This window comes from Amblyraja radiata, chromosome 1 (assembly GCF_010909765.2).
Source record: "Amblyraja radiata isolate CabotCenter1 chromosome 1, sAmbRad1.1.pri, whole genome shotgun sequence".
NCBI classification, from domain to species: Eukaryota; Metazoa; Chordata; class Chondrichthyes; order Rajiformes; family Rajidae; genus Amblyraja; species Amblyraja radiata.
Genome location: NC_045956.1, coordinates 90,519,260 through 90,534,156, shown reverse-complemented (window position 1 = coordinate 90,534,156; position 14,897 = coordinate 90,519,260). Strand labels below are relative to the sequence as shown.

Genomic DNA, 14,897 nt, shown 5'->3' with positions numbered 1-14,897 from the left:
AATTACATCACAATGGGACATTGAAAACGGTAACGAGGTTCCTGCCCCTCTACGCATTGAGGGACGGGACCCAATGGGTCCCACTTGGTCTAGTATACACTATAATAAAGGTGTGCACTTAAGAGCAAAAATTGAATACAAAACAGTATAAATTGGTGAAGGAATCACTTCTAGCACAAAATTTGTTAATGGCACTAACCATTCAGGATACCATAAGTGATAGGAACTCATATAGGTTAAACCTTACAAAATACTGCACCACTTTACAAAGACATGTTTAAGCAATTCTGTGGTTCAAATGCTACATAGCTGTTGAATTAACTCTTGTTTCACTTAAAGCTGGGAATGTCTTGAGATCTTTTTTCTCATTCTCTAAAATGACTGGATTATCATAAGCCTCCAAAGATCTGGCCAGCTTTTCCTTTTTATCAACATTTTCATCATCATTCTTCTTGCAGCAACCACACTTACGAAAACACCGATTGGAACAACATATTGTAGCATGCTGTACCACTCCGTCCCATGGTCTTAAAGAATGAAACCAAATTGGAAGGAAGTTCCATGTTTGCAAAACCTTTGGCAAGTACCTTGGACATTTTGTTTGCATAACGTTGGTAACAATAATAAAAATTACAAGCACCAGAATAGGAACACCTACTCCAGTCAGAACCTGCCAACCAGCAACAGACAGCCCAAATATAACTAGAGGGAGCAGCAGGAAACACAAAATCAAGTAGGTAACAGCAAACCACCTATAGCTGGCCGTATAAGTGCCCAAGGCTTTGGCTAGACGAATGGGCAAGCGCATGAATGGCAGAGGGTACCAAATGAGGATCCCAGAGACATTAAAAAAGAAATGACACAAAGCAATCTATAAAAATAAAAAACAACTTTTAGTATACATTTAAAGTCTATTTTTCAAAATTAAAAAATTATAATTGAATATTGACTACTTTTGTTATAATGAGAACTATTAATAATTATGTACATATAGATTCTTACTTCAGATAGCTATTCATGTATATAACAGCAAAACATGACCATTAATGTTATTATTCAGTCCTTCCTCTACAGTTGTCAAGTATTACTTATTTCAGAACAATTAAGACCATATTTGTTGCCCCAAATTGGATGTTTTGACGAGTTATGAGTTTCAGCAACATAGAATTAAAAGATCTTTGACTTCATTTCTTGCTACACATAATAACCTGTACAGTGCAGTGGTGCTGTAGGTAGAGGCCAGTCTTCCAGCTCTAGCGATTTGGGTTAAATCCTGACCTTTGGTGATGGAGTTTGCACATTTTCTCTCTGACTGTGTTGTTTTCCCTGGGTACCCCTGTTCCACCCCACTTCCCAAAGACATGCTAGTTGTGGGAAAATTAATAATGGTAAATGTGGCTGAAGGAAATCAAGGGGTTTTAAATCGTTGTATGTGATCTCGATTTTTGGGGGGAAATAAGTGAACCAGTATGAACCTGATGATCCAAATGACACCTTCTTGAAAAAAGTATTTTCGCAATCCCACTACCACCTCCCTGCTCTCTCCACAAAGCTGCAAATTTAAGTTTCTCCTTCTGAAGTATTTTTAAAGTCACTAATAATTCTGGTTTTACCACCATCCAATGTCAAACAAAAACATCTTACTTCCTCATAGAGTCATAGTCATGCAGCGTGGAAACAGGCCCTTCAGCCCAACTTGTCCAAACCGACCAACATGTCCTATCTATACTAGTTCCACCTGCCTGCATTTGGCCCATATCCCTCTAAACCTGTCTAATTATGTCTTAAACATTGCAACAGTCCTGCCTCAACTACCTCCTGTGGCAGCTTGTTCCATACACCCACCACCCTTGGTGTGAAAAAGGCACCCCTCAGATACCTATTAAATCTTTCCCCCCTTCACCTTAAACCTATGTCCTATGGTTCTGGAGTCCCCTACTCTGGGCAAGAGACCCTGTGCGTCTACCTGATCTATTCCTCTCATGATTTTATACACTTCTATAAAATCACCCCTCATCTTCCTGCACTCCTCGGAATAGAGTCCCAGCCTACTCAACGTCTCCTTATAACTCAGACTCTCGAGTCCAAGCAACATCCTTGTAAATTGTCTCTGTTCCCTTTCCTACTTGAAAACATCCTGAGTACTTTTGCAACATATCTCAAATATGATTATCAACTCTCCCATCAGATGGTTAAAATTCCCTAAATTTTCAATCAAAAACATTTATATTCTTGATTAATATTGGTTAACTTTGGGAAAGAGGCAACTGCACCTGGTACAATTGACAGGCAATTATAGAGTCGGGGGTGAAAACACCAGCCAGGATTATTGCGTTTGATCACTCTTGAGCCAATCACTCTCAGAGTAAAGGATAAATAAATCCAGTGATCAAAATGACACATGGGGAAAATATTACCCATTTGAACAAAAGACTGGATCTAATCCTGGAATGGTTCATTGTTGTCATTTGCCACATTTAGTAAAGGATGTTTACGAGAAAGATATGTTCTCTGATTATCAACTCAGGCCTCTGGATTGTCGGACTAAACCACTGAACGATCTGCCAAGTATATAAAATAACAATTACTAAAGCAGACTGGTTGTTTGTGCTCACCTGTAAAGAATTAGCTAAGGATTCTCCTGGACTGGCAAGTGCAGCTATAATAGCAGTAGTGGTTGTACCAATATTGGAACCCAGTGTAAGGGGATAGACTCGCTCAATACTGATCACACCAATTCCTGACAAGAGGGGAAAAAATACAAACATGATACATAAAACACAAAAGAAGGGAAATATTAGAACATTTTAACCACTCTGATTTCCCCATAAATGTTTTCCTCAAAACTCACCAACCAATGGTGTAAGAGCAGAGGTGAAAATAGAACTGCTTTGAACAATAAAAGTCATTCCAGCACCCACGAGAATGGCAATATATCCTGTCACCCAACCAAATGGATATTTGAAATCTGCAAAAAGATTAGGATTTAATTGAATACGGGTTATTTTGACTGTCAGAAATGACAACATGTAAATTATGGTAAAATAACTAATATATGTTTTGATATTATTGCATGTACATTCAACATTGACATACAGATTAATTGTGTTACATGTATTCAAATGATTAAAGGTCACAATGGCAATTAAATTACATCAATGTACAATAGAGATCAACTCCAACTGCTTTGAAATGTTCCTTTTTAATATTTAAAAAACATTTTAAAAGTTTTATCTTTTTACGACAATGGTCTTTGCCAGATCCTTCCTATTTATTGTACATTTTTTGCAATATGTTTGAAAGGGATACAATAAAATTGTATTGATCCAAGATTGTAAAATATATTTATATCTTACATGAAGGAAACAATATATCTAAAACTATTGTAAAACCCAATAGTGTCTCTATTTAACATGCCATTATTTTAACAATAATCTCTTTTTACATTGGAATTTTACAGCATATGTGTTACATCAAATTTAAAAAAATCACAATATCAATTGAGATAACTTTCAACCATCTTTGCCCTGGCAGTAACCTAGAAGAGAGTATTGTTGTCCGAGGGCATAGTCTCGTGTTTAACATTTATACTCCTTTTATTTCATTGATTTCAGTGGCGGACTACAATCAGGAATTGTAAATTGCAGGAATTCACTCCACTATATTAATGCCCAAACTAAAAAGATTCACATTTCTGCAGCTTCTTATAGATTTTTAAATACATTTGTATTTTAAAACATATTTTAATAATCTCAAAAAGAATAACTCCGGTTGATAAATACCTAGAATGCCCAGAAGTGTTTACAGTTCACAATCTTCAATGTCCAAATGTCTCACAGTGCAAAATATAATAAATTATTTAAGATAAGGAAGAGTAGATCCAGAATAGCACCAAATGAAAAGAGCCAAAAAGTAATCACGAACTATATAGTATGCAGGTGAAGTGCGAAGAAAAATATACATTTTATCCTAGATATTTAAAGTTTATTTTTTCCGTTTACCTGTATTAATAATTTTTTTGATAACAGTGGCGACCTGTCCTTTTAACATGGAGTTGAGAAGTTTGACAATTAATATCAAGCAGCTGCACAGAATAAACAAGGAGCCTGCAAGAAGGATGAGGCCAACTCCTAAATCTGATATGGTGGTATTCACAAATAAATGGTGACCTAAAATCAAAAAGGTAAACCAGAAGCAACATCTTGGTTAATTAATCTAATGTATATACTGGAATGCTTCTAAATATCCTTATGTTCAGGAATAATGTTTTATATCGCAGAGTACAGCATCCATACTTTGAAACTGTTTTTGATATTTAGCAAATAATGGGACATGGATGGGTAGACAATTTCATATACATCACATAAAAACATCTCAATGTGCTTCACACATAAGTAATTAGATAAAAATTGCCAACAAGCCAAAAGTTGACAGAGAGTTAAAGAAGAGATATAAGCTCAACAATTTTTAAAGAGTGTCTTCTTTCATTTATTCATATCTACCAGTATTCTTCACTATGCCAAACATGTATTTATACATGACAAAAACCTCTTCATTTTTTGCTTTTGTTCTTAAATAATATCAAAATAATCGAATGAAAAATTCACTTACATTTTTGAATATATATTGTTTCTGATATATTTTTCAGAGTCAAAGTATTATTGCCATCCATCCAACAAAATTCGGGTGATGTGCAATTGAGTGAATTTGGGACAGTCACGTTTTTTTCAACCTACAAGAGAGGAACAACCATTTCAATCATTTTCAGTCACCTTTTCCGTAGCAAATGCTGTCTGAAACTCTACACAATTACATCGGCAGTACCAGCAATTGGCAAAGGTACACTGGTTAAAGTTACCAAAGTTTTTGAAAGGACTTTTCAAAGGACTTGCGTCACTTGTTATTAGATTTAATATTGCAAGCTCAAAGACAACTATTGTGTATCAAACACTCCTCCACTGTCACCCAAAAAGACATCACACCCCTAACCTTCCAACAAAATATATCACATCTCTCCTTCCTGTCACCCAAAACCCTTCTCCTGTCAGAATCTTCTTGCCAGAAAAAAACAAAGAGAGCCCAAAATTTCTCTCTCACACAGAGATTCCACAAATTGTATCTGGGCCACAGTAACAAAGGTGGCAGCTTTTAAAAGTTTCTATGGTTTGCTTATACCACTCGACTATTATTCAATAACAAATTGTGCCAATTTTCATGATCATGTATCATATATAAGCAGTCACTGAACCAGACTGACAAAGTTGGCATGAGGTAACTACATTTTTTGTTCACTTGCCATTTCATTTGTGGTCTTGCACCATTCTTTGATGAGGCTTCGGTTTGCTGCTGCTGGATTTCCCGTTGCTATATCATTTAATACAGATTTGTCCAACTGAAATGAAGTAATTATTTTATGATTTAGACATGTCAGAAAATACCAAGTCATCGATTTTTCACTGAATATGGAATTCATGCTTTAGGGAAATGAACACAGGCCTTGGGACACAGACTGACAAAGCTCATTGTTGGTTATTCATGGACAAAGCTTATTTGCAGATCTTTTGGTGTTTTCCTGCAGTTTTTTATAGTTGGAGTACTTAATAAGCCTCGTAAGAAGGCACCCTTGTTAGTCTGACAAAAGAGTCAGGTGAGGTAAGGACTTCAGGCCTTGATCCCCAAGACACGCACTTAATGTAGGCAAGCATTGACAGAGGTTCAACAGCTTCAAGTCGACTTTTACAAATATCATTTTTTAATTTCAAAGCTGAATTACAATTCCATTGTGGAATTTGAACTCATGTTCCCATATTTACTGCCATGTATTTGCATACTGTATTTGGTGTAGTGAAAAACAAAATCTCAATATCCTTCCAAGGACCATTATCAAGTAGGATTGGATCAAGACTCTGAGATAGTAAAGAGATAGCAGTTCAGGTTGCCGAAGGTTTAATGTTGGTTTAGAGCAAGAGTTAGGGATGTGGGGGCAGGGGTATAGAAGGTGAGAATTTTAGGGAGAATAATTGAAAAATATAACCATGACAACAACCATATCCAACTTTTCACTATAAACTCCAAACTATCATGGTTTCCATTCAAAATGTTGACAGAGGATAAGGAAGAATAACAATTTAAATTAATAAATCAGCATTCCAGATTTCATGATGGTGTTAATATGCAAATGTTCTGCTTTCAGAGTGAACAATTATAATTGCAGTAGCGAAATGACTGCAGTTCAAAATATGCTCAACATGCAGAAGAATGCATTCTGCATAAAATAAAATGATGCAATACTGGAATAATAAAGCCTAATTTAGATTGAATAGAATAGAATAGTTTCTTTATTGTCATTGTAACATGAACCATGTACAACGAAATTGTAAAATGTCAGCCAGTCAGTGCACCATTCAAACATTTCTAAAAGCTAACGATACATACAAAGTAAAATATTTAAAATTGTGAAACAATGAAGTTTTGCAGTACTACACAGAATGAAGTCACTTAACCCATCATATTCATGTCAACAGAATAATCCCATCACTCCCCTGACCCTCCTCCTGTTTGTCCTTGCTGCCCTGTGATGTATCCTCACATATATGACCGCCACTTCCCTTAGATTGCTTTGCCAATTACATGCACTAAAGGTGTAGATTGCAGTAGGTAATTAACTCTCCATCATGTGTTTGGGATAATGGAATAATCTGGAGCACCCTGTAGAATCTCATCTCGTAACAGTGAAAACATGCAAACTGTATACAGACCGCACACAAGATCTGGACCCCAGGTCAGTGGAACGGTGAGGCAGCAACATTAACTGTGCTGGCACAGTGGTCCAGCAGTTAACATGACTGCTTCACAGGTCCAGAGACCCTGATATATCTGTGGTTGTGCCGCTGCATGTAACTGTGTGGATTTCTGCTGGGTGCTTTGGTTCCACCCCACATTCCCTATATGTACTGAGAAGTTGAGTAGCTGTTGTGAATTACCCTGTCAATAGCAAAAGGAATCAAGGAGGAGTCAATGGGCAAGTGAGAAAGGATAAGGTACAGGGCTACAGGGAAATCAGTAGAGGGGCAATGGTACTAATGGGATTATTCTTCTGGGAGGTAACATGGACCCAATTAATTGGATGGCCTCTTTTTGTGTAAAAGTAAGAAGGAACTGATGCAAATGTTGAACTATTCCTCACTTAATCTCCAAATTGTATAGTATAGTATAGTATACAATTTCTTTCACAGAGTTAAGTCAAAGAGAAACTTTTATTCCTCACAAAAAAACAATATAACTCATAAAGCTGCCTCTTGATATATCTCCTCGGCCCAAGTTCATGCTGGAAATATTTGTCCTACTCAATCGGACTATCAGTTCAACGACACTGCGATGCGGTTAATCAAAAAGTTTCCTTTTTGTTTTTACAGATTTTATGATTTTCTTCAAAAATTCTAATGGACAGTATGATGACAATTAACTGTATAAATTAACCATGTATTTATAAAGGAAGTTCAGTTTAAACACTCATCCAGAAGTGGCCCAAATCTCAATACAACGCTCTTTCAGCGCTAAACTACAGCGTCTGCCCAATAAAATGCTTGTCCCAATAACACAGTTGGAAACTATAGAATTTTAAATTACACGCTAACACTGATCCTTGGAGTGATCTTATTTATCTTAATGATATAAAGCATTATGATTTATCCGTCAAATAATTGATAACTTTCACTAATATTCTTTATTAGATTCAGTTGCACAATAACTATTTCACACCTTGTGTGCTGTAACCTGTAGGAACCTATGAAGGCGATAAAGTAGGAAGAAAAATTGTTTAAAAGGACACAAAATGCTGGAGTAACTCAGCAGGTCAGGCAGCATCTATGGAGAACATGGATAGGTGACGTTTCGAGTTACTCCAATACTTTGCGTCCATTCGTGAATTAATCAGCATCTGCAGTTCTTTGCTTCTCCAATAAAAATATTTTCATAGTTTTATTTGATAATATTAGTGTGAATTCTTCATCATCATAGCGGGTGTCATGGAAAGTATAGATGGTGTCCTGTTAAATCAGGCCCACTCAGGGGATATGAGATGAGTGGACATTTATGACTTACCCACCGTAGTTACACCAATATTCCCCTGAAAGGAAGAAACAAGGAAGTGCCGATGTTGGTTTACAAAAGAAGACAGAGTACTGGAGTAAGTCAGTGGATCAGGCAGCATCACATGATAACATGGATTGGCAACATTTCAATACAGGGCCCTTCTTCAGACTGAAGACTATCCATCTTCTCCTGAGATGCTTCTCCTGGTCCACTGAGCTACCCCAGTCTTCTTACTCTATAAATGATATAGTTAGGGTTTACACTGGGATCCTTGGGTTTGAAGAGGTGAAGGGAGAAAGGAAAGAGGTCTGGATGAAGTCTGGAGAGAAGTTGGAAGTCAAGTAATTAAGGTGTAAACTTTTCCCAACCAGACCTTTGGTTCAAGATCTCCAGGGTATCAGCAGCACCCAAAATATCCCTCCATATTCGTGGCCAGCACAGAACTGAGGCTCGGCAGCCACTGTCTTGCGCTTGACTCTCTGACACACCACAAGGTTCTGGAGAGCTCGCTGGCAGTTAGATACTCAGTGTTTCTCCCCACGGCACCTGTCCACAGAGAATGAAAGTAAACAATCTGTGCTGGTTTAATATGAATCCACAGCACATGGCTTACCTGCACAATAAGCTTTGTGAGGGGATTGGTAATAACTTTTAACATATCTGGAGCATCTTCACCACTCTGGATATCAAATGACTTGGCAATAATTTCAGTGAGATGGTATAGATAGCCAGAGGCTGCTTCTATCGGCAGTAGAATTAGCACCGAGAGCCAATTAAAGAAATCATGTACAGTTGCACCTGCAAAGGCTCTAGGAAGGAAATAAATATGATTAGCACATTCACAATCTTAATCATTTTTGACAAGGTTGACCCTGGCATCACAACCCAGGCCCCCACCATTCTCTGTGCAATGAAACCTGCCCTGCACATCTCTTTTAAACTTGACCATCCTGTGAAAAGGTTCTGACTGTCTAGCCTATCTATGCCTCTCAATCTTATGTACTTCTATTCTATTCACTTGGACCATCTCTGACATTTCTAGATCTCACCGTCTCCATCACAGGTAACCGACGTCTACTACAAACCTACTGACTCCCATAGCTATCTTGATTACACTTCTTCCCATCCTGCTTCCTGTAAAGTTTCTATCCCCTACTCCCAATTCCTCCGTCTACGCCGCATCTGCGCCCAGGATGAGGTGTACCATACCAGGGCATCGGAGATGTCCTCATTCTTTAGGAAACGGGGGTTCCCCTCTTCCATTATAGATGAGGCTCTCACTAGGGTCTCCTCAATATCCTGCAGCTCGCTCTTACTCCCCCTCCCCCCATTCTTAACAAGGACAGAGGCCCCCTTGTCCTCACCTTCCACCCCATCAGCCATCGCATACAGCATATAATCTTCCAACATTTTTGCCTCCTCCAACGGGATCGCAATACTGGCCTCATCTTCCCATTTCCACCCCTTTCTGCTTTCTGCAGAGACCGTTCCCCCCCAAAAACTCTGGTCAACTCAACCCTTCCCATCCAAACCACACCCTCCCCAGGTTCTTTCCCCAGCAACCGCAGGAGATGCAACACCCGTACCTTTAACCCCCCCCCCTCTCGACTCCATTCAAAGACCCAGTCTTTCCAGGTGAGGCAGAGGTTCACTTGCACCTCCTCCAAACTCATCTACTGTAATTAGGTGTCAACTTTTCTACATCGGCAAGACCAAGCACAGGCTCGGCGATCGTTTCGCTGAACACCTCCGCTCAGTCCGCCTTAACCTACCTGATCTTGCCTGTGTTTGGGAGGAAAGGTCTTCATCAAGGCCCCAGCAATCTCCTCAATAACCTGGCATAGACTATGAGGTCCTGGGAGTTGCCACCTTAATGACCCACAAGAGCCCCACCACCACTCTGATCTCACTATCCTCTCTACCCTTCTCATTAATGAAAACTGATGCAAGGTACTTGTTTGGTATCACGCCTACATCCTCTGAGTCCAAGCATAAATTCCCTCCTTTTTCCTTGAATAGTAATGTGCATTACTTTTTCTTTCTTGTTTTCTCTTGTGAAGCACCTCTATTCACCAATCCTTCTGCCAAGGGAACCAGTTTCCCCTGATTTAGTTAGTCAAAATCACATGTAATTTGAAACACCATTATCATGTCACGGCTCAAAGGAGAACTCCAATTTCCTTGCACAACTGTAGGTTAGTTCATCTTTGGTTTCATTCTGGTAAATCTGCACAACGCCCCAGTTTAATACTGAACAGCCTTCTCAAATTGGCCTGCTACAGTCCACATCTCAGGTAGACTCCAGCCTCTTTACAAATATGCCAATTAGTTTCTACTTTCTCTCCTCCTTCAAGATCAATCACTTTAAAACTCTCTGTATAAATCTAATCTGCACATTCTTTACCAGCCTCTTTGGGCAGTGAACTTCCCAACGGCCGTACAAAACAAAAAGCGATACATTCGTGGACTGCCTGCCTAAAATAATAGGACTTCTGTCTTTTCCTCCCCTCCCCTCCTAAACTGCTTTGTTCGGATGCTGTTAGCTCAGAACTTAAAAACAAGAGTCCACCCGGGGAAGGCGTACCTTCTGAATTCAGTTCGGTCTCCAGATTGCATCAGAGCCACGATGGTGTTGGTCACCGAGGTACCGATGTTGGTTCCCATTATCACAGGAATGGCTGATCGCACTCCTAACACTGAGGGGGGGAAGTAAATAGGGAAAGTGAGATGAGCGGGAGATTGAAAGTTGGAAGGTGTCTGTCGCTGCCACACCTCTCCAACATTAAAATTGTTTTTTCAAACAACAAACTCTGCGCCAGTGTGATGGATCTGAGAACACAGTATACTCACAGCCAGAGGACACCATGCTGACCACGATAGAAGACGATGTGCTGGAGCTTTGAACCAGAACTGTGACCAAGATGCCGATCACCAGGCCGGCCACAGGATTTGACAGAACCGCGTTATCTTTGAAAATATCTCCCGCGGCTTTACCTGCAGAGCAGCAAATAGCAACAGACATTAAAACAAAATGCAGACCATTCTTTCGTGAAGCTGTAAGTGCAGATGAGAGGGAACACCTTCCGATCCTGTGCCCGTGTGGACGAGCAACAAGTGCCCTGCTAACATGGGAAGCCCAATCTGCAAAGTGTTTCTCTCCTAACCTACCATGCAAAACTGAGCCTGTTTCTCGCCTGTCATTACCCATTTCCTACCCCTGGTTCTGATTCGATAACGGGGCATAAAATGTTCAGTCGAGAACCCCAGATATCTCACCTCCAACAAGTTGGAAGGCCGAGCTCAGGATGTCCAGCGAGCAGACGAAGAGGTAAAGAAATCCAAACAGTGAAGCGATCTTCAACACTGTGCTCAGCACTCGAAACATCCTCATCTTAGTGTTCAGTTCTGTCAACGAGAATGATTATTTAAAGGGTTTGACTAGTCAGCGATCAGTGTTTTCTGCCAGAGAACAAAGGCGGACATTGGCTGGGCATTGTAGAGGGACAGATAAATACCTGACCACTTGACGCCGGTAGCCTCGAGTTTAGGCAGTGCCCAGGGATCCTCAGGCTCATTCTCCGTCAGGGTTATGGTAGAATTAGCAGGGTGCAAAGGAGGTTCATTCACGGTGGTCTCTCGGATTCCTAGAAGATCAAAGATTGATGAGTGAAAGAGTCAATACCAGCACGCAGTGGTCACAACATAAAGATCTGGATACACAAGAAACTGCAGGTGCTGATTTTTAAAATCAAAACATGAAGTACTGGAGGAACTCAGCGGGTCAGGCATCATCTCTGGAGGGAATTGATAGATGACCTTTCGGGTCTGGACCCTCTTGACCGAGGTGGGGGCGGGGGAGAAAACTGGAAAAGAGAGGTCGGGAGGGATGAGCAAACCAAGGAGTTGTGGAGGGATCCATTCATCCCTTCCCACCCAACCCATACGCTCCCCAGGTACATTTTCCTGCAATTGCAGATGTAACAGCTGACCCGACACGCCCTTTCTCGGTTCCATCCAGGGATCACAGCTGTGTTTCCAGGTGAGACAGAGGTTCACCTCTTCAAATCTCATCTACTTAATTCGGTGCTCCCAATGTATAACGTGGCCCCCTTTATATCGACGAGATCAAGTATAGACTAGACGCCCATTGTGCCGAACACTTGCGCTCTGTTTGCCGCGTATTGCCAGATCTCCCGCTCTAACTAACCATTGTAACTTCCCTTTCCCATTCTCAAACCAACGTTTCTGTTCTTGGCCTCCTCCGTTGCCAGAGTGAGCCCACAAGCAAACTGGAGGAACCTTACCTCATATTCCGCTTGGGTAGCTTACAATCCAAAGGTATGAATGTCGGATTCTCCAACGATAAATTATACCCCCTACTCTCTCCCCCCCCCCCCCCCCAACCCATTCCCACACCAATATGCCCCATGAACCACTCTCCCCCAATCCCACCCCAGTCCTGCTTCATTCTCCTCCTTCCAAAAGTCTCATATCTCCATTTTATTTCCTCTCTTTTCCTTCTGCTATCCATTCCAACCCATATCCACCCCATGGCTATACATTTCACTCCCTGTCTTACACCCCCTTTTCCATCTCCAGCCTTTGTCCACGCATCTACCAATTTAACCCCACTCACCTGTATCCATCTGTCACTTGACAAGCTTTGCCTGCCTCTATCTCTCTTTACCACCTTTCTCCGCTCATCCACCCAGTCCGTTCTACCCCCACCCCCTCCCACATCTCCCACTCTCCATCGTTGTGAAGAACGGGGGGGGGGGGGGGGGGGGGTCCGGACGCCGCGAAGCATCGTCTGTCGATTCCTCCACAGATGCTGACTGGCCCCTCCAGCGTTCAGTGTTTTCCATAAGGAGCTGGTGGGTGCGTGGAGCCCCGACTCACCGTTTATCCTCGGCTTGCAGTCATCGTCGGGCTCCGCGGTCTCTGTACTGCCCTGCGAGCCCTCCAGCCCAGCCTGTGACTCCATGGTCGCCTGCAAGGAGCAGTGGTCAGATGTTAGTTCGATTCCAGACGGAGCCTGTTGGAATTTAATATTAGCCCGCTTTTCCCTTCTATTCCTGCAAATTCTCTCAGATAATATTCACCCCGCGAGAAACTCCGCAATAACTTTCTGCTCAATAGAATAGGCAAGGAAAGTCAAGGGAGAAGATAACTCGCATTTGAAAGTCAACGACAGCACAAAGACACAAGAGCTTTGAACGCGCTCTATCTAATATGTTAAAATGTTTTTAAAAAACGAATGAGTTTGAAACCAAAATAGTAAAATAAAGTTATTTTAAATTGATAATTAGTAAACTAGTGTCAATTCCGTGGGGTCTGTCGGTTAAATCGTCTGCTCACCGATTCTTGCTGTCAGAAGTTAAAGAAAATCCTTCAATATTGGTTATGAGATCTTTCCCTCGCACCCTGGGCACAGTTTATATATAGTTTGCGAGGGAGCGAACAGAATGACGACGAATCATGTGATGTACTTCCTGAAGAATTACCTGACTGGCCTTTTAACCTAACCTGCAAACTGAAATATAGCAAGTATATTGCTTTGGAGGTAGCGCCAGATCGGCTTACACTTAAATCTATGCAACTCTTCAAGATAGCTATAACTTATTAACAAAAGTGATTTCTTCTTAGTTTCACAATCAGATCTGTCCACCTGTCAGATGCAGATCCAAAGTTAAAACTTCCATAGGTTATCTATGTTTTGGATAGAGTTAGAAAGTTAGGAAGGCAGAAATTAATGGCACAGAAGAAGGAGATTTTGTCAAGACCTGTCCATTATTGCTTTAAAACTTCCTATTCCTCATCCATTGCACTGTGTACAGTGGTACAGCAAGTGCTCATCTGAGTACTTCTTAAATACCCTGAAGGATTCTGTCTTCAGTAATCTTTCGGGCAGTGCGGTCCAGACCCATGCCATCCTGTAGCTGATCAATTCTATACTGACCTGCCCTCTGGTCCTTCTTTACTCTATGTCCCCAATTTATTGACCTATCCACTGAGAATAATATGTCCTTCCCATTCATAGAACAATACAACACAGGAACAGGCCACTTGGCCCACTATGTCTGTGCTAAACATGATTCCTAGTTAAACTAATCTCCTTCACCTTCATGTGATCCATACCCCTCTATTCTCTACATATCCATGTGCCTATCTGAAAGCCTCTTAAATGTCATTATTGTTTTTGCTTCCACCACCAACCCTGTCAACTTAATCCAGGCACCTACCAGTCTCTGCAAAAAACTTGCCCTCAAACTTCTGTCTGCAACATGTCTGTAATGTAATGAAACAGTCTGAAGAAGGGTCTCGGCCCGAAACGTCACGAATTCCCTCTCTCCAGAGATGCTGCCTGTGCCGCTGAGTTATTCCAGCATGTAGTGTCTACTTTGCTCTAAGTGCTGCCACTCTCACCTTAAGGTTATGCCCTGTAGTTTTTAACAATTCCCATCCTGGCCAACATTGCCAACATTGGGTGAGAGGTGAGAGTGAGAAATTGCGTGGGAGAGGGGGGGGGAAGCTTTTGCATTTTTCAGTTTGAAATTGTGGAATCCTCTATGGAATCTGGTGCATTCTTTTAACTTAAACTTGATGCAACATTTATGCTTCAAATTGGATTAGGTGTGAGTAAGATTAGACTGAATTACATTCCTAATTACATTCCACAGTAGAGCCAGGCTTTGATCAACAGGTGCAGAAGCCACAAGAGAACCAAACATCTATCTGAGCAGGACCAAACTGAAGTATGCCCCCACTCCAACCTACCTCGGAGTGACCCTTGACAGGACCCT

General features: G+C 41.0%; 1 protein-coding gene across 1 annotated transcript; it reads right to left on the bottom strand.

Annotated features, from left to right (window-relative positions):
• Positions 1-264: 264 nt before the first annotated feature.
• On the bottom strand, positions 265-13,078 carry LOC116980237 (sodium-dependent phosphate transport protein 2B-like). The gene is made up of 12 exons (XM_033032330.1): positions 12,994-13,078; positions 11,610-11,738; positions 11,371-11,499; positions 10,945-11,088; positions 10,679-10,790; positions 8,708-8,903; positions 5,297-5,392; positions 4,612-4,732; positions 4,002-4,169; positions 2,852-2,968; positions 2,616-2,740; positions 265-871 (listed from the first exon to the last, which is right to left on the bottom strand). Exons 1-12 carry the CDS (start codon positions 13,076-13,078, stop codon positions 302-304), a joined length of 1,992 nt encoding a protein of 663 aa, XP_032888221.1. The 3' UTR covers positions 265-301.
• Between the last annotated feature and the right edge of the window lie 1,819 nt (positions 13,079-14,897).